The sequence below is a fragment of the Schistocerca cancellata genome, chromosome 3 (genome assembly GCF_023864275.1).
Source record: "Schistocerca cancellata isolate TAMUIC-IGC-003103 chromosome 3, iqSchCanc2.1, whole genome shotgun sequence".
In the NCBI taxonomy this organism is placed as follows: Eukaryota; Metazoa; Arthropoda; class Insecta; order Orthoptera; family Acrididae; genus Schistocerca; species Schistocerca cancellata.
Genome location: NC_064628.1, coordinates 527,081,088 through 527,108,677, shown reverse-complemented (window position 1 = coordinate 527,108,677; position 27,590 = coordinate 527,081,088). Strand labels below are relative to the sequence as shown.

The window sequence follows — 27,590 nt, the reverse complement described above, 5'->3', positions numbered from 1 at the left end:
CCCACCCCTATACTTCCCTCCAATACTAAATTGTTGATCCCTTGATAACACTCAGAATGTATCATTTCAACTGATCCCTTCTTTTACCCAAGTTGTGCCACAAATTTCTTGTGCCCCTAGTTCTATGCAGTACCTCTTTGTTAGTGACCTTATTTAGCATTCGTCAGTAGCACCACATCTCAAAAGCAAATTCTCTTCTTGTTTAAAATGTTTATCGTACATATTTCACTTGGATACATGGCTACACTCCAGAGAAATAGCTTCAAAAGAGTCTTCCTAACACTTAAATGTATACTTAATGTTAAGAAATTTGTCTTCTTCAGAAATGCTTTTCTTGCCTTTACCAGTCTCCATTTTATATCCTTACTAGTTTGGCCATCATCAGTTATTTTGCTCCCCAAATAGCAAAACTCATCTACTACTGTGTATGTCTCATTTCCTAATCTAATTTCCCCACCTCACTTCATTTAATTCTACTACATTCCATTATCCTTGTATTGATTTTGTCAATATTCATCTTGTATCCTCCTTTCAAGACACTGTCCACTCTGTTCAGCTGCTCTTCCAAGTCCTTTGCTATCCCTGACAGATTTACAATGCCATCAGCAAGCCCCAAAGGTTTTATTACTTCTCCCTGAACCTTTATTCCTGCTTCAAAACTTTCTTTGGTTTCCTTTACTGCTTGTTCCATGTACAGATTTAATAACACTGAGGATAGACTACAACTCTGTCTCATTCCCTTCTAAACCACCGTTTCCCTTTTGTGCCCTTGTACTGCTGTAACTGCTGTCTGGGTTTTGTAGAATTTGTAAATAGCCTTTCACTCCCAGTATTTTACCTCTGCTACCTTAGTAGAGTATTTCTGTCAATGTTGTCAAATGCTTTCTCCAAGTTGATAAATGCTATACACATTTGATTGCTTTCCTTACCTATCTTCTAAGAGAAGTAGTAGGGTCAGTATTGCCTTGTATATTCCTACATTTCCCCAGAATCTAAACTCATCTGCCCTGAGGTCAGCTTCTACCAGTGTTTCCATTCTTCAATAAAGAATGTGTTTTAGGATTTTGCAGCCATGGCTTGTTAAACTGATAGTTTGCTAATATTCACACCTGTCAGCATCTGCTTTCTTTGGAATTATTATATTCTTCTTGTGGTCTGAGGGTATTTTGTCTGTCACATATGTCTTGCACAGCAGGGGGAATAGTTTTGTGATGGTTGGCTCTTCATCAGTAGTTCTGAGAAAAAGTTGATTACTCCAGGGGTCCAGTTTCAATTTAAGTGTTTCACTGCTATGTCAAATTCTTCTCATAGAATTATATCTCCTGTCTCAGCTCCATCTATGTCCTCTTCTCTTTTTATAATGTTGCCTTCAAGCACATGTCCCTTGTATAATCCATCTGTATACTCCTACCACCTTTTAGTTTTCACTTCTTTACTTCGTATTGGTTTTTCAAGTGAGCTCTTGATGATCACACAACTGATTCTCTTTTCTCCAAAGGCCTCTTAAATTTTCTTGTAGGCAGAATCTATCTTTCCGCTAGTGATATATGCTTCTAAATTCTTACGTTTGTCATCTAGCCATTCCTGCTTAGTCATTTTGCACTTCCTGTCAATTTCATATTTTCCCCATTCATCAATTGACTTCAATATTTCTTGTGCTATCCAAGGATTTCAACTACAGCTTGTCTTTCTTCCAATCCTCTGCTCTTATTTCATCTTGCAAAGCTGCCCATTTGTCTTCTAATGCATTCCTTTCCCTCGTTCTAATCAAATGTTGCCTAATACTCTCCCTGAAACGCTCAGCAACATCCTTAATTTTGAATGTTTTTGCAATTTCTTCAGTTTTAATCTACAGTGCATAATCAATAAATTGTGGACAGAATCGACATCTGCCCCTGGAAATGTCTTACAATTTAAAATATGGTTCCAAAATCTCTGTCTTATCATTATATAATCCTGTGTCTGCTGGACTTTTCCACATATATAACTTCTTTCATGGTTCTTCAACCAAATGTAAGTAATGATTAAATTAGGCTCTGTGTGAAATTCTATCATTTCTATTTACAATGATGCCATACACACTTCTATGCTGTCTATTGCACAGTGATCCAAGGCTATGTATGGTCTCCACTCAACTGTATTTTTTATTTCCACTGTCTTCTCTCTCTTTCTCTCCCACTGCTTCTGTCTCCATCCATCTTTCCTTCTCTTTAGCTGCCACTGTATCTGACCGACCATCTGTATCTCATCATTGTCTCCTCTACCTTTCGCTTCCATGGCACTGTATTCTCTCTATTCCACAATCACTGTTTCTCCGTTACTCTCTTTCAGCATAAAAATTGTGAATAGGTTCACAAAAAATTGTGAATAGGTTCACATGACAAAATTTTTGATGAGGAATGTGGAATGAGGATTGAGGCAGGTGGTTGGCCATTTTTCTGTCAGAGTCTTTTAAAGAGGAACATATTTGCCCTTTTGTGCTCCACCAAGAGTATTTTTTTTACTGGTTTCTTTCTTTTCATTGCTGTAGCAGGGTGTGCTGCTTGTCTAAAGCAAATTATATAGGTTAGCAACGTTTTGACAGTTTATTTATATACCTCAAAAAACGTGTGAATTCCTAAGGGACCAAACTGCTGAGGTCATCAGTCTCTAGACTTAACACTACTTAAACTAACTTAAGCTAAGAATAACACACACACCCATGCCCGAGGGAGTACTCAAGGCTCAGGCAGGGGGGACCGTGCAATTCATGACATGGCACCTCTAACAGTGCAGCCATTCCGTTACGTACCTCAACACATTTATAATTAAACATTGACACATATAAACAACACATAAGTATGCATAATATAAAGTTAACACAAAATCATTTCCTTTACATTTTTTTCCAGATACTTTTCTCACAGATCGTAGCTCATCAAAAATGCCCAGCTTATCATGTGTGTCTTAAAAGAGAAAAACTTATTAGAAACATTTTACTGAATTTACAGTCTTTCCAGTTTTACATCAATTTTGGCAGTCATTTTAAGTTATTTTCAGATGTGTTAAGACCATTTTTAGCCTTTTTTTGTCACTGCAGTACCACTTTGGGCACATACGTACAGGCGTGAAGTGCCCACTATAGAGACAGCATGTCATCAGGTTTTATTAGTGAAAAAATGTTGACTAAAAATATAGTTTGGTGACATCAGAATTCTTTTTCAGACTCTAGAACCCTAGCCATGTATTCACTACACCAGTTAATATTATGCTTAAATCTCAGACTGGATATTGTTGTTGTTGTGGTCTTCAGTCCTGAGACTGGTTTGATGCAGCTCTCCATGCTACTCTATCCTGTGCAAGCTTCTTCATCTCCCAGTACCTACTGCAACCTACGTCCTTTTGAATCTGCTTAGTGTATTCATCTCTTGGTCTCCCTCTACGATTTTTACCCTCCACACTGCCCTCCAATACTAAATTGGTCATCCCTTGATGCCTCAGAACATTTCCTACCAACCGATCCCTTCTTCTAGTCAAATTGTGCCACAAACTTCTCTTCTCCCCAATCCTATTCAATACCTCCTCATTAATTATGTGATCTACCCATCTAATCTTCAGCATTCTTCTGTAGCACCACATTTTGAAAGCTTCTATTCTCTTCTTGTCTAAACTATTTTTCGTCCATGTTTCACTTCCATACATGGCTACACTCCATACAAATACTTTCAGAAACGAATTCCTGACACTTAAATCTATACTCGATGTTAACAAATTTCTTTTCTTCAGAAACGCTTTCCTTGCCTTTGCCAGTCTACATTTTATATCCTCTCTACTTCGACCATCATCGGTTATTTTACTCCCTAAATAGCAAAACTCCTTTACTACTTTAAGTGTCTCATTTCATAATCTAATTCCCTCAGCATCACCCGACTTAATTCGACTACATTCCATTATCCTCGTTTTGCTTTTGTTGATGTTCATCTTATATCCTCCTTTCAAGACACTGTCCATTCCGTTCAACTGCTCTTCCAAATCCTTTGCTGTCTCTGACAGAATTACAATGTCATCGGCGAACCTCAAAGTTTTTACTTCTTCTCCATGAATTTTAATACCTATTCCGAATTTTTCTTTTGTTTCCTTTACTGCTTGCTCAATATACAGATTGAATAACATCGGGGAGAGGCTACAACCCTGTCTTACTCCTTTTCCAACCACTGCTTCCCTTTCATGTCCCTCGACTCTTGTAACTGCCATCTGGTTTCTGTACAAACTGTAAATAGCCTTTCGCTCCCTGTATTTTACCCCTGCCACCTTCAGAATTTGAAAGAGAGTATTCCAGTTAACATTGTCAAAAGCTTTCTCTAAGTCTACAAATGCTAGAAACGTAGGTTTGCCTTTCCTTAATCTTTCTTGTAAGATAAGTCGTAAGGTCAGTATCGCCTCACGTGTTCCAACATTTCTACGGAATCCAAACTGATCTTCCCCGAGGTCGGCTTCTACCAGTTCTCCATTCGTCTGTAAAGAATTCGCGTTAGTATTTTGCAGCTGTGACTTATTAAACTGATTGTTCGGTAATTTTCACATCTGTCAACACCTGCTTTCTTTGGGATTGGAATTATTATATTCTTCTTGAAGTCTGAGGGTATTTCGCCTGTCTCATACATCGTGCTCACCAGATGGTAGAGTTTTGTCATGACTGGCTCTCCCGAGGCCATCAGTAGTTCTAATGGAATGTTGTCTACTCCCGGGGCCTTGTTTCGACTCAGGTCTTTCAGTGCTCTGTCAAACTCTTCACGCAGTATCTTATCTCCCATTTCGTCTTCATCTACATCATCTTCCATTTCCATATTGTCCTCAAGTACATCGCCCTTGTATAAACCCTCTATATACTCCTTCCACCTTTCTGCCTTGCCTTCTTTGCTTAGAACTGGGTTGCCATCTGAGCTCTTGATATTCATACATGTGGTTCTCTTCTCTCCAAAGGTCTCTTTAATTTTCCTGTAGGCAGTATCTATCTTACCCTAGTGAGACAAGCCTCTACATCCTTACATTAGTCCTCTAGCCATCCCTGCTTAGCCATTTTGCACTTCCTGTCGATATCATTTTTGAGACGTTTGTATTCCTTTTTGCCTGCTTCATTTACTGCATTTTTATATTTTCTCCTTTCATCAATTAAATTCAATATTTCTTCTGTTACCCAAGGATTTCTATTAGCCCTCGTCTTTTTACCTACTTGATCCTCTGCAGCCTTCACTACTTCATCCCTCAGAGCTACCCATTCTTCTTCTACTGTATTTCTTTCCCCCATTCCTGTCAATTGTTCCCTTATGCTCTCCCTGAAACTCTCTACAACCTCTGGTTCTTTCAGTTTATCCAGGTCCCATCTCCTTAAATTCCCACCTTTTTGCAGTTTCTTCAGTTTCAATCTGCAGTTCATAACCAATAGATTGTGGTCAGAATCCACATCTGCCCCAGGAAATGTCTTACAATTTAAAACCTGGTTCCTAAATCTCTGTCTTACCATTATATAATCTATCTGATACCTTTTAGTATTTCCAGGATTCTTCCAGGTATACAACCTCCTTTTATGATTCTTAAACCAAGTGTTAGCTATGATTAAGTTATGCTCTGCACAAAATTCTACAAGGCGGCTTCCTCTTTCATTCCTTCCCCCCAATCCATATTCACCTACTATGTTTCCTTCTCTCCCTTTTCCTACTGACGAATTCCAGTTACCCATGACTATTAAATTTTCGTCTCCCTTCACTACCTGAATAATTTCTTTCATCTCATCATACATTTCATCTATTTCTTCGTCATCTGCAGAGGTAGTTGGCATACAAAACTTGTACTACTGTAGTAGGCATGGGCTTTGTGTCTATCTTGGCCACAATAATGCGTTCACTATGCTGTTTGTAGTAGCTAACCCGCACTCCCATTTTTTTATTCATTATTAAACCTACTCCTGCATTACCCCTATTTGATTTTGTATTTATAACCCTGTAACCACCTGACCAAAAGTCTTGTTCCTCCTGCCACCGAACTTCACTAATTCCCACTATATCTAACTTTAACCTATCCATTTCCCTTTTTAAATTTTCTAACCTACCTGCCCGATTAAGGGATCTGACATTCCATGCTCCGATCCGTAGAACGCCAGTTTTCTTTCTCCTGATAATGACGTCCTCCTGAGTAGTCCCCGCCCGGAGATCCGAATGGGGGACTATTTTACCTCCGGAATATTTTACCCTAGAGGACGCCATCATCATCTAATCATACAGTAGAGCTGCATGTCCTCGGGAAAAATTACGGCTGTAGTTTCCCCTTGCTTTCAGCCGTTCGCAGTACCAGCACAGCAAGGTCGTTTTGGTTAATGTTACAAGGCCAGATCAGTCAATCATCCAGACTGTTGCCCCTGCAACTACTGAAAAGGCTGCTGCCCCTCTTCAGGAACCACATGTTTGTCTGGCCTCTCAACAGATACCCCTCCGTTGTGGTTGCACCTACGGCACGGCCATCTGTATCGCTGAGGCACGCAAGCCTCCCCACCAACGGCAAGGTCCATGGTTCATGGGGACAGCATCACCCGATTTAATTCGACTACATTCCATTATCCTCGTTTTGCTTTTGTTGATGTTCATCTGTATACTCCTACTACCTTTTAGTTTTCACTTCTTTACTTCGTATTGGTTTTTCAAGTGAGCTCTTGATGATCACACAACTGATTCTCTTTTCTTCAAAGGCCTCTTAAATTTTTTTGTAGGCAGAATCTATCTTTCCACTAGTGATGTTCCTCCTTTCAAGACACTGTCCATTCCGTTCAACTGCTCTTCCAACTCCTTTGCTGTCTCTGACAGAATTACAATGTCATCGGCGAACCTCAAAGTTTTTTTTTCTTCTCCATGGATTTTAATTCCTACTCCAAATTTTTCTTTTGTTTCCTTCACTGCTTGCTCAATATACAGATTGAATAACATTGGGGAGAGGCTACAACCCTGTCTCACTCCCCTCAACTCTTATTACTGCCATCTGGTTTCTGTACAAATTGTAAATAGCCTTTCGCTCCCTGTATTTTACCCCTGCCACCTTCAGAATTTGAAAGAGAGTATTCCAGTCAACATTGTCAAAAGCTTTCTCTAAGTCCACAAATGCTAGAAACTCAGGTTTGCCTTTCCTTAATCTACCTTCTAAGATAAGTCGTAGGGTCAGTATTGCCTCACGTGTTCCAATATTTTTATGGAATCCAAACTGATCTTCCCCAAGGTCGGCTTCCACTAGTTTTTCCATTCGTCTGTAAAGAATTCGCGTTAGTATTTTGCAGCAGTGACTTATTAAACTGATAGTTCGGTAATTTTCACATCTGTCAACACCTGCTTTCTTTGGGATTGGAATTATTACATTCTTCTTGAATGTCTGAAGGTATTTCTCCTGTCTCGTACATCTTGCTCACCAGATGGTAGAGTTTTGTCAGGACTGGCTCTCCCAAGGCTGTCAGTAGTTCTAAGAGAATGTTGTCTATTCCTGGGGCCTTGTTTCGACTTAGGTCTTTCAGTGCTCTGTCAAACTCTTCATGCAGAGTCATATCTCCCATTTGATCTTCATCTACATCCTCTTCCATTTCCATAATATTGTCCTCAAGTACATCGCCCTTGCATAGACCCTCTATATACTCCTTCCACCTTTCTGCTTTCCCTTCTTTTCCTGTAGGCAATATCTATCTTACCCCCAGTGAGATCAGCCTCTACATCCTTACATTTGTCCTCTAGCCATCCCTGCTTAGCCATTTTGCACTTCCTGTCGATCTCATTTTTGAGACGTTTGTATTCCTTTTTGCCTGCTTCATTTACTGCATTTTTATATTTTCTCCTTTCATCAATTAAATTCAATATTTCTTCCCTAACCCAAGGATTTCTACTAGCCCTCGTCTTTTTACCTACTTGATCCTCTGCTGCCTTCACTACTACATCCCTCAGAGCTACCCATTCCTCCTCTACTGTATTTCTTTCCCCCATTCCTGTCAATTGTTCCCTTATGCTCTCCCTGAAACTCCGTACAACCTCTGGTTTAGTCAGTTTATCCAGGTCCCATCTCCTTAAATTCCCACCTTTTTGCAGTTTCTTCAGTTTTAATCTACAGTTCATAACTAATAGATTGTGGTCAGAGTCCACATCTGCCCCTGGAAATGTTAATTTAAAACCTGGTTCCTAAATCTCTGTCTTACCATTATATAATCTATCTGAAACCTGTCAGTATCTCCAGGCTTCTTCCATGTATACAACCTTCTTTTATGATTCTTGAACCAAGTGTTAGCTATGATTAAGCTGTGCTCTGTGCAAAATTCTACCAGGCGGCTTCCTCTTTCATTTCTTACCCCAAATCCATAGTCACCTACTATGTATCCTTCTCTCCCTTGTCCTACTACCGAATTCCAGTCACCCATGACTATTAAATTTTCGTCTCTCTTCACTATCTGAATAATTTCTTTTATTTCATCATACATTTCTTCAATTTCTTCATCATCGGCAGAGCTAGTTGGCATATAAACTTGTACTACTGTAGTAGGCGTGGGCTTTATGTCTACCACAATAATGCGTTCACTAAGCTGTTTGTAGTAGCTTACCTGCACTCCTATTTTTTTATTCATTATTAAACCAACTCCTGCATTACCCCTATTTGATTTTGTATTTATGACCCTGTATTCACCTGACCAAAAGTCTTGTTCCTCCCGCCACCGAATTTCACTAATTCCCACTGGATATTACATGCACATTTCATGTGCATATACGTAGTAACTTTGAATGTCGAGATCTTTGAAATGGAGAGTGACACAAAAAAAAAAAAAAAATGTTGCAAGGTTCCCCAAGATCATCATCTTAAAAGCATATGGTTCACATTTTGACGATTTGCCATGAGCAGAAATTACAGAGGTGGCCATCCCCAAAGTTGATACTCAAAAATCATATTTTTTTTCTGGGTGTATCTTGATAGCAGATACAGATTTTCAAAAACAGGAAAATGGCATTTCTACATGAATGTCTAAAGAATGTACAGTTAAAATTTGAGCCATTTTCTATGGTTAGTCATTTACATAATTGTGACCAATGGCGTAAAAATAGCTGAAAACCTGTTTTTCTTGTTTTCTGCATAAATATGTTAACTTCAATCCTCTAGATCTCGGTAACTGATAATGATATCAAAAAAATTTGAAGTTTTTTGAGAATATCAATAAACATCAATGACCTGCCTTGAACAGAAATTATTGCCATCCCCACAACTGCTACTTTTTGTACCCAAAAAACATGTATTTTTGAGATTTTCTCTGGAACCACCCATGACGAAATGGTGCTTTTGTGAGCCACCTAAGGTCCACCCTAGACTACACCTAATGCAAAAGGACCAACCAGTTTCCTCAATTTGCCTGGGCTGGAGGAAATGTGTAATGTTAAATGACACTGATAGCTACAGAATGTAGGCTCACTCTTACACAGAAGATTACAGCAACCAGCCACTTTTTACAAATGCTATTTATTTATTTAAACAGTGCCGTTACCAGTTTTGGGCTGACAGGTTCATCTTCAGATGGCTAGTTCATAGCTTCCTTGGGGTGGTGATGGCAATGAAGAATCCATGCCATTAAGTTCTGTTCTTCATTGGCATGACCCCCCCCCCCCCCCCCCCCCCGAATGAAGTTCCGTTAGGTGAGGAAAAAAAAAAACAACATAAAGTGTAATGTAAAACATGAACTAGCCCTCTGAAGATGCACCTATCGGCTCAAAACTGGTAATTGCACAGGTTAAATAAATAAATAGCATTGTAAAAAGTGGCTTGTTGCTGTTATCTTCTGTGTAAGAGACAACCTATATTTTGTACACAGCCATAGGCTCAAAATGTCAGTTTTTGACAAAATAGCAGCTACAGAATGCCCATTCTTCCAGTAGGTAAACAAATCATTCTAGGTCAATTGCTATCTACAACATTTGACCCCTTATCTCTCTAATCAATTCAATCTGTGGGTATGACCCATGAAAAGAATCACATATTCCCACATGGCTTTTTGGCACATACTGGTACCATGCATAGACTGATTTTCTGGGAGCTGAGAAAAGAAGTTTACTGTGAAAGCAAAGAAACAACTCTGTACCCCTTTAATAGAAAAGCTACATGTAATTTGCATTCCAAACATGTATATATAGCCAACTTTCATTTTCACAAAGCAAAACTACAAACTTTTGAGGGCCTTTCCAACAGTGCGAGACTACACAATGTTTACATACTTGTTGTGCTGTATGTAGGGCAGAAATATAGTTGAATTCTACCAATAATTACTGTAGACAATGAGTAAGTTACATGTTACCTAGCCACAGACTAAGAATGCTTGAATGAACTCAATGTTATATGGTCATGAAATGTATAAATAAAATTTGATAGTGGAAGTTTGAACTAAATCTATAAAATATTGAAACAGACATGAAAACATATCAGAAAAGTAAATATTGTTATACAGTAAACAAATTTTTGAATGATAAACATGTAAAATACTATCTGTCTGAAGAACTAACACCACACACAGTGTTATTCAGGACAAATGTCAATAATTTGTGGGGTGATTCTACTGGTGAAGATAAAGTGACATAGTCCTATGAACATGTGTTTGATTTTTTATTATTTCGGAACTGGAGTGAGCTGAAGACTACACACATCCACGAAGGAATATGAAGTCACATGTGACTATTACTTACTGAAATTCAGTGCAAGCACTGTGGTGGACCGAATAATGGTGCGATAGATGACTGATCCATCCTACAAGAGGCGTGTGGGTTTCCAACAGATAGCAGCAATGTGACATTGCAGCAAGGCAGCAGCTACAAATGTACCCAGTGTGCAATCGTGAGATGGATCAATGAGCAGTCGTGAGGTCGTGTGCATGTCATGCTTGAGTGTTGTTTAACTGAGGAAGCTTACTGCGCCCATGAATACCAATATGCCACTTACATTCCCCTATGCAGAATACGCAGACATGCTGTTTGTGTACAGGTACTGTAATGGCAGTGCACATGTGAATGTGACAGAATGCCAAAAACGTTTCCCTGATCAACAAATCCCCTATGCCAAAGTATTTCCCAGGGTTTTTCAAACATTATGTGATGCCAGAACACTACCCAGGGTATATGTAACAGCAGAACTTGAGCCCATCCAGTTAGTCGTGGAGAGGGAAGACATTATCGAAATGGTACAATGGAGTCCCACCAGTACACAATGCATTCGCCGTCAGCTCGACATTCTACAAACACAAGTCTGGTGTGCAATATCTTCCAAGTGCTTGTACCCATTCCATGTGCAGCCCATCCAACATCTGCATCCAGGTGACTCAGTAAGCAGACAACAATTTTGTAAATGGTTGGATGTTCACAGACATGTTGTCAAAGACATTTTATTTACAGATGAATCTACATTTACACACACTGGTATCATGAATACCCAGAGTTCTCATACATGAGGAATGGAGAAACATTGATGACCTGGCGATAGGGCCTCTGTTCTTGCCAAATTGCACGACGGCTGCAGCATATGATTATTTTCTTATAGAAGACTTACCAGCACTTTTGGAAGATGTGACTTTAAAGCAACAATGGCAAATCTACTCACAACATGATGGAATACAGATTCACAGAAATAAACAAGTATTCCAATATCTGAGTAATGCATTTCCTAAACGGTGGACTGGCCGTTGTGGACCCCTTAACTGGCCTGCCAGACCACACAATCTAACCCCTTTATCTGTTTATGGGTCTGGTTAAGGGAGATGTGTACGCTATGAAGGTGGACACATATGAAGAACTTGTCACTTGCATCACTGATGCTGTTGCCTGCATTAAAACCCCTGAGATGATGTTCGATGTGCAACACAACACACCCTCCAACACATTAACAAGTCCAATGAGATGGGTGGGGGCTTTTTGAACACCTGGGATGGATCAGTCATCTGTCCCACAATTATTCTGTCCACCACAGTATTTACAATGAATTTTGGGAATAGCCACACTTGTCTTCATAATCATTCATGGATGTGTGTAGTCTTCAACCTGCACCAATTTGGTAATGATCAAAAATTGGTCACATGTTCACAGAACTTCTTCACTTCATTTACACATCTGGAATCATCTCACGAATTATGTGACATTCATCCTGAATCACCCTGCATATACTACAACTTTATGAGTTCATATATAGTCTTAGAATTGAGACTCCTATGTCACAATCTTTGATTGAATGAGGTATGTAATGTAATGATAAAAATTTGATTTAACATCACTGCTGACATAACATGTTTATATTATAGAAGAGCTTTATGTACTGTGTGAGAGAGCACAGGATTTAGAGATATATATTTTTATCATTTTCATCATACTCAGAGTCTAGAAAGCTTTAACTCTTTAACTGCTCTGGACGTGTTAATGCACATGCCTTTGTACCTGTCCATGTGTGCTCTGAACATGTGTATGCACGCCACCAGTCCTTTTACCTGGTACTCTAAATGTGTCTATGTGTAGACACAGAGTACCAGGTAGAAGAACTGGTGGCGTCTATAAACATGTTCAGAGCACACAGAGACAGGTACAAAGGTGCGCGTGTTAACATGTCTAGAGCAGTTAAAGGGTTAAATAAAGAGTGGCTTGCTCAGCTTCTTGTTTCTTTTCTTTTTTTAAAAAAATCAAATACAAATAAATTTGAAGATAAGGTGATGCAAACACTGCCATTGAGAACTAAAGGACTCTTTTCCAGGAAGAAAGAGGAGGGGTTAAAGAAAATAAGCCTGTTCAAGGCTAAGTAAGAAAGGCATCCAGAATCCTGAGTCACGGGAGAGAGAGCATATAAGAGGAAATAAAAATTAACAATGAAACACTAGCAAAGACAAGGCTGTAAACAGAAGTGGCAGAGATAAATGTGTAGAGTGTAAAATTGACACTTTAAGAGGATATAAGAATGATGAAAAGGAAAAATAAACAAGGAGTGGGAACAAAATGGCACGAGCAGATGAGCAGTTAGGGTGTGGGATAAGGTGGAGCAAAAGGAAAAAGAAGACAAAGCTGATGAGGAATGAGCATGCAGTACAGATGTCTAGCTGATAAGAAGTCTGAGCTGCTAGTGCAGGAATGAAGACTCCAAAACCTATACAAGATGAAGCACATCAGCTTCTACCACATAGTAAACCAGTTTTTTTTCCCGATTGGACTGCAGTGGTATTTATATATTTATTTATCTATTTATTTACTATAGATCTTTAAGCACCTGGGTTCAGCTTCTTCACAGATTTTATATTATTTACCTTTAAGGTGTAAAATTATTGAACAGTTAGTTATATGCTACTTTTACATGCACCTACTCACTACAAAAAATTTATCCGTAAAAGTCATACAAAGTCTGACATAACAGCACACACACACAGCATATACTCAAAGGTGGAGGGTGTGACCTCCAACACGTGCCAAGTGCCAAGTGTTCTTTCAGGTGAGGTTGCGATTTTAGCGGAACCATGTCGATTGACTTGGTAAAAGCACAAAATGAGCCAGTATGCTGTCAAAATTGTGTTGTACTGAGGAAATTGTGTGCAGAGACAATGGCCATGAGTCGCCAGTTGTTCAATTATGAAAGCATGACATGAACTATAGTTTTTAAAGTGGCACAAGTTCTTCAAAGATAGCCGAGAGAGTGTAGAGGATGAGCCCCGCATTGGATGGCTGTTGACATCAAGAACCAGCAACAACATGCAATGTGCGCATGAAGTGCTGGTTTCAGACTGTCGGTTAAAAGTGCGCATAGTCGCAGATGCAACTGTTATTGATGACAGTGCACACCATTAACACTGAAAGTTTGGCAATGTGCAAGATCTGTGCTAAACTCATTCAAAAGGTCTTGATGGATGACCAACAACAGAGGCAAATGTCTGCTTGTACAGACTTCTGCAACACACTGAACAGGATTCATAGCTTTTATGACAATGTAATCATCGGAGATGAAACTGGGATATTTGGATAAGACCAGGAAACAAACTGGAAAAGTTCCAAATAGCACACTGTAACAGCACCTCATCCAAAAAAGGCTCAAATGAGCAAATCCAGAATGAAAGTAATGGTTATCATTTTCTTTACCGCAAAGAATATAGTCCACTGTGAATTTGCACCTGAGGGGCCGATAGTAAATGGCGCTTTTTACCCAGAAATGCAACAAAGACTTAAGAGAAAGGTCAACCAGACGAGGCCAGCCACCACCTGAAATTGGGAATTGCATCATTAAATCCATTCAGCCACACCTGCTCCAAGGTCACTGACTACGATAATAGGCATTGTGATGATTCACCAATGCCCTTGCAGTCCCTACTTGGCACCAGCAAACTATTTCCTATTCCAAAAGTGAAATCCTCTGTCAAAGACATTATCATGTGATTCAAAGTGCCATCAAAGAAGCTTGCACTCATACCCTTAAGGATCTTCCAGAATCAATCTATCAGGGAGCCTTCAAGCTGTAAGAAAGCCATGGGCAAAAGTGTGTTGACACTATTCAGGGCTGCAATTTGAAGCATTGCAGCAATATTTGAAATAAATCTATTTTTCCAAAACTTTTCCTGATACATTTTACACAAATCCTGTACATCAGCCAAAAATTAGGTTTATTGATAAGTGATTTGAATTTATCAGAGATTGAATGTAAATATTGTTGTTTACAAACTGCGTAGATCAGATCTTGTTACTTACTTGAAAGATGCTACAATTTTTCCAAGTCCAAAGTACAGATAATGATCATGATGTAATGAATGCTGGCAGCTGTGATGTCGTCTTGTATACACACCACCATGAAACCTAAGTTCCAGAAATTTCGCAAATGACAGTGACCATGCATTGTGTGTCATTGGCACTACAGGAGAAGTCTGTGACATGAACAGAAAACACATTTTTGTGTATATTTGTATAAGAAAAACCTACACAAATATTTTCAAAAACCTACACAAATATTAGACAATCAACTATGAAATGAGACAAAGGAAGGCACCTTCTGAGTAATGAGGACATTAAACAGTGATCAGTCACACAGCTCTCTCTCTCTCTCTCTCTGCCCCCCCCCCCCAATACACACACACACACACACACACACACACACACAGACAGAGAGAGAGAGCTACTCAAAGAATGTAGCTGTAAGTGTAAATTAAAATTAAGGTCAAGTTTGTTGGTGTGATTTCCATAGCAACATATGAATAATTGTCTATAAATTAAACATCTTTCTCTTGCTGTACTATTAACATTTAATTTTCCAGACATATTTCCCCTTTTACATAAATCACATACTAATGATGCCTTCAAATAAAAGGAAAAATGCACCTGAGACATTAAGTACCAATAGCGCAGTGCAGAAAAAAGGTCCAGTTTATAAATGAAGAAAATAAATGTTAACCTCAATGTTCAAATAAAATGTTTAGAAATCAGTAGTACAAATGGAATTAGAACATTTATTTCAAACAACAGAGGACTAACAGCCAAAACTACAAAAAATAATCAGCAACAAGAATATGTTGAGTAATTTAGTGTAATGGTATTGTAAGTTTAATAATGGATAAAGCAAACAGCAAGCTTTAGTTGGCTAGTAGCAACCTGAAAATTGCAATTAGTCTATGAAAACTCATAAAACTGCTTAAGTATGTGAGATTCACCAATGACTTTCAGAAGGCATAAGTTGATGAAAGCAATGTGCATGCAAACAGCTATTTTTCACATGACACTGTGCACTCTTGTGTTTTCAAGAAATGATGCATCTGACCATAATGTTCTAAAATTTTAATTTTTTCATATAACCTGGTTCCATCAGACTGGACAAAAGCAGTAATCACACCAATCTTTAAACATGGAAACAGAAAAGATTGTAACAACTACAGAGGTATCTCTTTAATCAGCGTTGTGGGTAAAAGCTTCTCAGGTATTGTTGAAAGGAAAGTGCGAGTATTAGTTGAGGACCAATTGGATGAAAATCAGTGTGGGTTTAGGCCTCTTAGAGGTTGTCAGGACCAGATCTTTAGCTTACGGCAAATAATGGAGAAGTGTTATGAGTGGAACAGGGAATTGTATCTATGCTTTGTAGATCTAGAAAAGGCATATGACCGGGTTCCTAGGAGGAAGTTATTGTCTGTTCTACAAGATTATGGTATAGGAGGCAAACTTTTGCAAGCAATTAAAGGTCTTTACATGGATAGTCAGGCAGCAGTTAGAGTTGACAGTAAATTGAGTTCATGGTTCAGAGTAGTTTCAGGGGTAAGACAAGGCTGCAACCTGTCTCCACTGTTGTTCGTATTATTTATGGATCATATGTTGAAAACAATAGACTGGCTGGGTGAGATTAAGATATGTGAACACAAAATAAGCAGTCTTGCATATGCGGATGACTTAGTTGTGATGGCAGATTCGATTGAAAGTTTGCAAAGTAATATTTCAGAGCTAGATCAGAAATGTAAGGACTATGGTATGAAGATTAGCATCTCCAAAACGAAAGTAATGTCAGTGGGAAAGAAATATAAACGGATAGAGTGCCAAATAGGAGGAACAAAGTTAGAACAGGTGGATGGTTTCAAGTACTTAGGATGCATATTCTCACAGGATGGCAACATAGTGAAAGAACTGGAAGTGAGGTGTAGCAAAGCTAATGCAGTGAGTGCTCAGCTACGATCTACTCTCTTCTGCAAGAAGGAAGTCAGTACTAAGACTAAGTTATCTGTGCACCGTTCAATCTTTCGACCAACTTTGTTGTATGGGAGCGAAAGCTGGGTGGATTCAGGTTACCTTATCAACAAGGTTGAGGTTACGGATATGAAAGTAGCTAGGATGTTTGCAGGTACTAGTAGATGGGAACAATGGCAAGAGGGTGTCCACAATGAGGAAAGCAAAGAAAAAAACTGGGAATGAACTCTATAGATGTAGCAGTCAGGGCGAACAGGCTTAGATGGTGGGGTCATGTTACACGCATGGGAGAAGCAAGGTTACCCAAGAGACTCATGGATTCAGCAGTAGAGGGTAGGAGGAGTCGGGGCAGACCGAGGAGAAGGTACCTGGATTCAGTTAAAAATGATTTTGAAGTAATAGGTTTAACATCAGAAGAGGCACCAATGTTAGCACTGAATAGGGGATCATGGAGGAACTGTATAAGGGGGGCTATGCTCCAGACTGAACGCTGAAAGGCATAATCAGTCTTAAATGATGATGATGATGATGATGATGATCATATAACCTGTGTACACAATTTGCATATGGCAGTCCTGACATGTTTTGCCTGGTCTGTTTCAGCATTAAGCATAGTCTGGCTTCCATTATACTGATTTTTTTCTTAAACTTATTGTGAATTTTCAGTAATAATAATTGTTGCAAAAGACAGCAGAGGAATGGGAGATCAGTTGTCTGGAATGTATAGCATCTTGGAAACAGGCCATGACATGAACATTATCAAAAGTAAAACAAGAATAATGGAATGTAGTCAAATTAAATCAAGCAATGCTGATAAAATTGGACTAGAAAATGAAATGCTAAAAGTAGTAAATGAGCTTTGCTGTTTTGCCAGCAAAGTAATTAATGATGGCCAAAGTAGAGAAGGTATAAAATACCGACTGGTAATATATAAAAACAGAGTTTTTGAAAAAGGGGAATTTGTTAACAATGAATATCAATTTACATGTTGTAAATCTTTTTTGGAATTATGCTGGTGCTACAGGAGAAACCAGTCTCCAGACTGAAGGTAGCAGCAGCAGCAAAAAACAACAACAACAACAACAACAACAATGTAACAAGCAATTGTTAAGGACTCCAATATGATACAATAACATACAGATTCAATGACTTATATTGCTCTGTATCAGTGTTAGTCAACCTGGTCCCCGCCACCCATTACAGCTTTCATGGTGGGATGTAGACGCCAGGAGTTTTAAAACCATTTTCATTGGGCTTTCATAAAATTTTGATATAAATTATTTTATGTCTAATTATTGTTGTTATTATTATTATTATTATTATTATTACATGCTTTAACTTGCTGTAACTTTGCTTTATAAATTATATAGCATACAGTTCCATTACTGTGAAACCAGTGAACTGTTAGAAATTTTACTACTAACAGAGATACAAAACTGAGTGGTAGGTAAAAAATCTTGACTACCCCTGCTCTATATCACACGACTGTTACCAATTGGCATTCTGACATGATTTTGATAAACTGTAATTTTATAATAAACAAAACAAATACTAACAGTGTTGCACAGATTACACCAGCTCCACATAAGAATCTCATTGTTTGTTGCAGGAAGTGGCTGATCCAGTTCCTTCAGTAACACATGTACACAGCCAGCATCATGAACAAATCGTCGTACGTGACTCAACATTGGAGTGTCACAAGTGTCAGAAGGACATAAGTAGGATGGTCGGAAGCAGTAACGTTCCAGGAAATTCCCAAGTGAAATATCATTGCGACCATAAAACTCCATGTTCACAATCCTGTAAAACACATTTAAAAGTTTCTGTAACAAAAAATATGCTCACATATATGATACTACACATAAAAATTTTTAAAGTGCTAAAGTACCGCTATCAGTGGACACTTTTTCACAAGATGTACCCAGAAAATAAGTTTGCTTGAATGAAAAATTAAATATGATATCACTGACATCCTGGGCATCAGTTACAATGATTCATAATTTACATTTGACAAGTTTATCAAATATATATATACAAGGATGTGTGGCATAATTGCAAAAGAGATAAGGCATGAATTGACAGAAGAATTTCAAAGTACCTGTAGTAAGCCACTGATTCTATTGGATACCTAAATGAAAACATTTTAACAGTCATCTTCTTTTAATTCTTTCGAAAGGCAGCTTAAAAAGTATCATCAGTTCTAGCACATTTAGAAATAGGCAATACTTTGCGTGGAAAGAAAGAAACTTTCAAAAACCTTTGGCTGCAGATGGGGGCAATGAGTAACTTAGGAGATACCCCCAATGTAGTGAAGCAACTTAAGTCACTCAACAAAGCACATCTTCTAATCCAGACTGAACACTAGTCAGGTTCCTTTCAGAGTATGCTGACATTATAGTTCCCTATTTAACAGTCATATACAACTGCTCGTTCGACAAAATGTCCCTACAAAAGGACTGGAAAGGTGCACAGGTCACACCCAAATAGGAGAAAGGAAACAGAAGTAATCTGCTGAATTATGGACCCCACTGACTCAATCTGGGGTAAGATTTTGTAACATATACTGTGTTCAAACATTATCAAATATCTTTACAAGAATTAGCTCCAATTGACACATAGTGAGCAATGGGTTCAGAAAATATCATTCTTGTGAGGCATAACTGGGCCTTTATTTACAAAAAGTAACGAGTGATTTTGACAAGGGATCTCAATTTGGTTCCATATTTCTACATATAATTATTCAAGGAAAGTAGAAGAATCTGTATTACATTTCTTTCCAACTGATCAATGAGTAGTAGTAGTCTCATTATATCACCCAAGATAACAATCAAATAACAACAAAAGCAGAACAATATTAAATCTCTACTGAATCAAGTGTATTCAATCAAACCCAATACTCTACGCCACATACTTTAGTGTTTTTATGCTCTCTGCAAAGGTAAGCACACATTTCTGATTATACCAACAGGGGCTTTATACCATACAAATGTGAATGACCTGCTCATTTGATTTACTGCTGAAATGAAATGGGATTTCCCTAAAAACAAGTATGATAGACTCAACTATCCAGCTCTACACTATCCAGGCTACTTAATTAATATCATAATAATGCTTCTCTGTGATAAAATGAGGATTAATTTATTGTACATACTGTACTTTTCCAAAGCTTTAGTGAGTGGGTGCCAGTTACAATGCTGTGTGGCATTTAAAAATGTTTTATGATTCTAGCAATTCAGAAGTTAAAATTTTAAGGTACATAATCTATTGTTAATAGTGAATAAATTGCCAGAATCACTCTTCAATCAATGATACTTAGAAGCCCTCTTCAGGTGCTCACATTCAACAATGAAGACACATAGAGAGCAGCTCTGCTAGTAACCCTGTGTTCTTTGTTTCTTCAGTTGCCTATCAGATGTGAAAAGGGTGTGCATTGTTAAACTGTTGTTTTGTGCAGTCCTTTGTGTTTTGATTCAAGTGTCGAAAATGGGTGATAAATGAAAAAAAAACCTTGTAGTGTCTATGGATCAGAAATTATGTTCTGTAATCCGACTGGATGCTGGGGCAACGGCCAAAACTATTGCTCTGGAGTTAGGGATAGGAAAAAGTACTACTGTGACTGGAAGAAAAATCCAGCAGAAATTGTGAAGTGATGTGCTTTCCTAGCTAATACAAGTTGGGAAGAAAAGTAAGAGAGACACTGTTGAAAGGTAAGCATATGAAGCTGAGGAAGTTTTATTTTTGTTGCATGAACATTTAAGAGGAAAAGGTTTGCCCATTACTGGGCTAATACTGCAGGAAAAGGCATTGTAGTTTGAGCAGCAGTGCATCAGTGTCAATGATGGATGGTTTGATCAGTGGAAAAACAATTCAGTACTCACCAGATAACCATTAGCGGAGAGGATTTATTGCCTGACAGAGAAGGTGTGAAGGTTTGCCATCATTTAAAGACTATTTGAAGTTAAATGAATAGGTGAGAATTTCTAGCAAACAGTCATACAATTGTGATGAGAGTGGTATAAATTACAAGACGCTTCCTACGAAAATGCTTGCATCAAAAGAAGGGAGCTGTGGCACCCACAAACAAGAAACGTAAGGAACAAATTATCATATTGGCTTGCAGTAATGCAACTGTCAACCACAAGCTAAGGCTTACATTAATAGGGAAAGCATGGAAACCTAGAGCTTTCAAAATGCTGAAAAATCAGGAACATTTCAAAATATATCAAAGACCTTTTTTAAAACCTCAAACCTGTTAGTTTAATCTTTTTATTTGGTCTGGCTTTTCATACGTGTGTAATCGTGTGTGCGTACATAAATAAATACATACATACATACAAAGGTACTTTACAATACAGTTCATTTTATGTTTCTTGTAATAATTTTTGACTGGTGCAATACGTCATAAAAGACACTTATAAGTATCATGTATTTAATAATAAGACAGAAATGCTAATAAAATTAAAGAAAATTTACTAAACTCTGAAATATTTTTTTAATTTTTATTTATTTATTTACTTTTTTTATACTTACATTCTTGCACAGCAGTGCCAACTGCTAGGTGCCAAACTTTGTTGCTACATGTTAAAACTTCAACAAAAGTAGGCAGAATGACTTCACATGTAAGCATTTTCATAGCAAAGACTAAACTCTGTTTTACAAAGCTTTGTGTTCCCAACTGTACATTTTAGCAGGTGTCATTAAAATGTCAACTGTCACAGTTTCTCCACTGCCATGAGGGGCAACCACTGCTTTTTCCTTTACATTTATAAAGACAGCCTGACTACATTGACTTACTATATTACCAGTAAATGAAGTTATCAAGGGTGACTTACTCCTAAATTTTGGCTAAAATGGTACTGGGCAATTTGAAGAAAACAATGATGATGAAATTAAATGATGTGAAACCACTATTCCAAGCCCTTTTGTGTCACTTGGACAAACCACTGAAAACAATAGGCATAACAGAACTAAATTTACATTAAAATCTTTATTAACTTATCTAAGAAATGAGAATGCATCTTACCAAGGATTCACGCAGAATGCTGGCGCATTATTTGACTCATATGCATAGCTACAGAACAACACTGATATGTGTTGGTGATTGGCTGGATGGAGGGCATCTATAACTTCCTGTTCCTGCTGCTGTTGCTGCTGTGACGTTGGGGAGTTGAGAAGTGGCTGAGGCAGGCATACAGGTCTATCATATGTTAATGGAAGACGCCCCCCACATGCTCTAAAATGAGCGAGCAGAGCTTGTACTTCACGGCTACCAGCAGGGCACGTCAGTTTCGCTTTCACAAATGGGTGTTGTGGCTTTACCTGTAAAGAAGTACTGATAAAAAAATAAAGAAAAGTTTACGTGAATGAAGACAATAAACAATTAGTAAATTATGATATTTTACAACATCAATCCATCTTTATGAAGGAAATAATACTTCGTACCACACTAATTCAATTTACATATCAGACATAGTTTTTTATTCTTCAAAACGAATGTGATTAAGCATTAATCTATATTCCTGAACAAGTAATACCACTTCTCGAATGAAGGCAATATTATCTTCATAATGTGCAAGCTGTTTTAATACAAAGAGAGCAGACAGTTTAAAAGGGCCACATCTTGGGTTTAGATTCATAGCTACCCTTATAGGTACAGGAGCCTACTATGGTAAATGCCATATGTTAGAGGAGCTACCAAACTACTGCTTCAATGGCAAAAAACTGATTCACCAAAAACGTTAACTTCATTGATAGCGAACTACTTTTAGGGACAGTTTACAAACGTAATTTACTGATTTGGTACTCCCATTCGATGAGCTTCAAAGTAAACTTGGTAAGTGCCTGTTAGTTCTCTCAAACACCAGCTGAGGTTTAACATTTGAGAAGAACTATCAAAGAGTAGAATGATTTGTCACAAAAGAAAAGATAGTAAATTTTTCTCATCTTCATGACTGTATTGTGTCAGTGTGTGTGTGGGGGTGAGGAGGGGAGGGGAAGGGGGGGGGGGGAAGAGGAGTGGAGGGGGGTGGAGACAGGAAAGTGATTGCTTTTTGCCCTTCTTGAGCCATTTGGTACAAACTTTGACACAATAACAGTCATCACCATTCAGTTTCCTACTACTCTTCATAATCATTATATTTGTATTAATTCCAATTCTAAGTTGCGTGTCTGTCCAAGTAAAATTTAAATTAATTCTTTCTTTCTGTTGGAGACAAATATTGCCTGCAACCTTAATGGAGTATCATTGCTACACGCTGTTCTTGTCCTGTATTTTCTTATACTTTTCTTATACTTTTTATAGGTTAGAATTATTGTTGGATGCAAACACTCCTTTACTGCATCAGACTGTACGAAATTCCACAAAAATGAGAATGGACAGAAACGATTTCAAATCAACAGGGAGGGATTACTTGGTGAAGCACTGCTTTTATACAGCAAGAGAGTATCTATAAAAACAGAACTATAGCACCAATTAGGATTGTTTTTGTAAAGTGAATAGAATAATAAAATATTGTGTAATGTTACCTTTTGCTAAACTTTCAATTTTCAATTTATAGCTTGTAATGTGTAATTTTACATGCATATGCATTTTCAGCTAAGTATAAAGTTTTTACAATTACAGTTGGTTTTTGTTTAAGTTATTTATTATTACATTATAATTCATGATAAATTCAAGTTATAAGGGCATTTTTGGATACGACACTGTTTGACTTGCTTTTTAAAAGTATCCCCTCTCAATATCTTAACTTCATTTGGTAACAAGTAACTAAAATCAGCTCCTTTGACATAGGGGCTTTTCGCTGTTAATCTACTGTTAACCATATGAAAGTCTTTTCATGCCTTGTTTCATAGTTATAAATATCCATTTTTATTTTTGTGATCTTAGTTTTTTCTTTCACTAGCATTATAGTTTCTAGTATATACATGGAATAAAACATGAGAATATGGTGTATAATGAATAGGGATTTGCAAGAAATTCCTGGTTTTACTTTTGCTATGATCCTCAAGGTTCGCTTCTGCAGTATGAAAACCCTTTTCATATTAGCTTGGCATGTCCCACCGCACAGTATTATTCTATAAGACAAAAAAGGGTACACTAATCCTTAATGTACAGTCCTCAGGGTTTCAGAATTAAGGTATGGTGATAATTTTCTTAATACATATAGACTGGGTGTAATTTATTTTTACAAACATAAGCAGTTTGCCGCTTCCATGAAAGTTGATCATCTATGCATAAACTCAGGAATTTACAATCTGCACAGGTTTTTGGTAGAATTTCATCAATCACAGTATTTTGTCTGTTTGGAACACTTGGTTCAAAATGAATATTAGTTTTTTCTATGTTTACTTTTAGGTTGTCTCTTTCAAAGTGAGCTCTTGCCTTTTCAATAAGGTTATGTATCTCTTCCACTAGGCTGGGCTCACTGCCTGCACAGCAGACACCAGATGCATCATCTGCATACATAGTGATCAATTGCTTATTGTCAAGAGAACTTGGGAAATCATTTACATAGCATATGAATAGGACTGGACCTATAAAGCCCTGAGGAACACCAAAATGTTTATTTCTTATAATTGACCCTTCCTCTCCAGTATTTCTCTGTCAGAGTATATAATTACCAAGCACTGCTGTCTACCCTTTAAATATGTTTCTAGCAGTTACATGAGTTTTCCAGTGACATCACTCTTCCAATTTTTGATAAGAGCACGTCACGATGCACTCTATCAAAAGCCCTTGACAGGTCCAGGAATACTCCTGCCACTTAGGATTTTTCATTTATTTTTCAAGTACATGATGGACAAATTGTATTGCTGCTTCAACCTCTTCTGAAACAATGCTGGAAATCATATAATGTGTCAGCATTGGTGTAATGTTTCAGGATTTTTTAAAATATAATTTTCTCTATCAGTTTGCTGAAAGTTGAGATTAGGGCAATGGTTCTGTAGTTCTGTCCATGCTTTATTTCCCACTTTTTGTGTATTGGTTTAACTACAGCTAGTTTCAACTTGTCAGGGAAGACAGTTTATTAGATGAACTAGTGGTTTCATTAGTTCATGTTAGCATTTCCTCAACAGATACAGAGAAATTTCATCTAACCCTGCTGGTATTTTGTTTCTAAGGCTATCAATATGCTGCAGAATGTCATATGTGCTCACTGCAGGTAGTGTACAGCAGTTCTGTTTGATACTCTACTCAAATGTGTGCTGTATATCCTGTTTCATAGAGACATCATTTTTGACAGTATCTATGAAGTAATCATTAAAAACGTTGACAACTAGAAGGAGATTAGAGATATCATCATTATTCACAGTTAATTCTACATTACTAATTTTAGTTTCCGTTTCATTGTTTCTGATTTTATTTACAACTAACCAGCAAACTGATGTGTGTAAAAATTTCATGAAATGTGTATATATATATAAACAAAATTAACCATTTTTGAAAATATAATGTAACTTAATAAATAAAAACAATCTATTCACCAAGTTGCAGCAGAAGAAAACATATATAAAGTTTAAGTAAATGTGCAAGCTTTCAAAGCCAGTGGTTCCTTTGTCTGGAAGAAGAGTTGAAGGGGAAGGAAGAGGGATGAAGGAAAGAGTACTGAAGAGGTTTAGGAAATGTGGAGAATTTGGGAAAGTCACCCAGACGAGACTTTCCAGATAGGATGAGAAAGAAAGACTTTCCTTCTCATCATGTCCAGTAAGTCTCCCCTGGTCCGGTGTTATGGGTGACTTTTCCGAATTCTCCCCATTCCATAAACCTCACCAGTCCTTTTCCTTCATCCCTCTTCCTTCCCCTTCAACCCTTTGGACAAAAAAAGGAGCCACTGGCTCCAAAAGCATGCTCATTTACTTAATCTACATATATTTTTTCTCCTGTCACCACTTGATGAGTAGATTTTTTAGGTATCCAATTACATTATATTTTCAAGAAAGGTGTACAGTAATTAAAGATTGACCCAATATCTTTTGTACACTTTACAGTTCTAGATTCACAGGAACAATAAATAAATAAACCTAGTAACAACTTTGCTGCCCTCTTCATAGCATTCTAAGTTCTTGTGTATTTTTCCTGGTGTTTTCACATGAAGAAATGTGTTCAAATATGCTTTATTTCAACTCACGTTGGACACAAGATTCATGATTCTGAATCACATCAGGATTTTTCATGAGCCACATAAAATGACAACTGAAAAAATCTATTTAAAAATTTGTCAAAGCAGTCATTATATTTTTTTCAGATCATACGAATGTTACGATTAATCCAGTTACAGATACAGTCACTGATGAAATTGTTAATGACTGCAAAGAATTATTAAGAGCTTATTTATAAACAGACATTATCCTAGTAATCTCTATGAATATCTGAATTTATGTAAAGAACTTATGTACATGTTAGCAACACTTTCCAGTTAATAACTCCCATGATATAAGTGACTTAGTAAAATGCATTGTTAGGGAACACATTTTGTGAATTTTAATCTAAAAATCTAAGAACCAAGTAAAACTATTGTGCAATGTGGGAGGAACGACTTCATACTTAAAATTTTATACTATCAGTCTGTAAATGTCAACAGGTTTTTGATTGTAATCTTTAAATTTTCTGTCTGTAATGATTGGAATGATACATAAGCAGTGGAAAATCAGCCACGATTGGAATTATACATAAGCAGTGGAAAATCAGCCATGAAGAAGCAATTTTGTTGCGGATGTAAGTAACCCAGCTTCGTTGCTGTTTTTCAGGGTCAGTTTTCTATCAGTTTTTGTGCAATAAACATGTAATTGCGAAAGTAAAACTTCATGTCGAGCTGATTACTTACAATTTCTCTTGGCATATTGGATCATTAGCTACACTGTGAAGAAGTCAGGAAGTTGCAGCAAATTAGGTGGAGTAGATACTTGCTGTTCTTTTACAGCCACTGCACTGTCAGAGTATGCCAAAAAACGAAGATAAGTATTTTCTACTAAACAAAAATAAAATAAAACCAACAATTGATGTATCTTACAAACAGGAATCAGTAAATAGAGCAAAATGTTCCAGTGAGCAGCTACATTCAGCAAATTTTGCTCTTCACAGTTTTACTAGGTTGGAAAATGAATGAATGGTCATCTCAACATATTTGCTCTTATTAATTTACTATTTAGAGTCATCATTCAGAAAGCAGGTACTGATTGTACCAAAACGAAAATAATACATAATCTTCACCTATAGTCACCTTGTAGGTTCTTCTTCAAGGAGTTAGATTTTCTAATACATTTTTTAATGAAGTAGATATAAATAATCCATAACAATTTGAAAAGAACAGCTATCACAGTTTTTATTTGGCCTTATGGTATTCCCAAATTTTTTTCTGCTTGACATGCTTTGGATTTACAAACAAACCATCTTTAGATTCATTTAAGAGTGGCTATGAGCCTAAACTGAAGAAGTCACTCTTCTCTTAACATAAAACTAAAGCTCTTGTCTGCATGGTCCTCAGATTTAAATCTCTTTGAATTAGAATGTAACTCATTGGTCTTACTATCACGAATTATTAAAACAATTTTTTTTCTTTAGCCACAGAAATCCCAAGGTTAGCCTGTCTTGCACTCCAAAAAAGAGCTTGAACCTTCTACATGAAGAAGCCACACTTAATGCAATCCATTTGAAGATGAGCAAGTAATGCTTGCAATTGGTCACAATTTAAATATTTTATAAAGTTTTTGCAAGGCGTTTAACTAGTTGCTGTCATTCTAATAACAATCAGTATTAGATGTTAATACTGTGAAATAATTACTTATGGGATTAGCAGCTTTTTTACAAATTCTGTTGTGTTGTTTTTGTTACAAATACAAATAATAGATTTCTCATGAGACCAAAAGAGGAAGAAAAACTTTACCACA

General features: G+C 37.3%; 1 protein-coding gene across 2 annotated transcripts in view; it reads right to left on the bottom strand.

Annotated features, from left to right (window-relative positions):
- LOC126175358 (1-phosphatidylinositol 3-phosphate 5-kinase) overlaps window positions 1-27,590 on the bottom strand; it is a 418,246-nt gene that overhangs the window by 205,648 nt on the left and 185,008 nt on the right. For both annotated transcript variants that reach the window (XM_049922107.1, XM_049922108.1), the window contains exons 15-17: window positions 21,727-22,022; window positions 18,260-18,503; window positions 14,733-14,905 (exon numbers count right to left, since the gene is read on the bottom strand). In XM_049922107.1, the coding sequence (XP_049778064.1) occupies window positions 14,733-14,905; window positions 18,260-18,503; window positions 21,727-22,022 (713 nt within the window). The remainder of the gene's footprint in view (window positions 1-14,732; window positions 14,906-18,259; window positions 18,504-21,726; window positions 22,023-27,590) is intronic.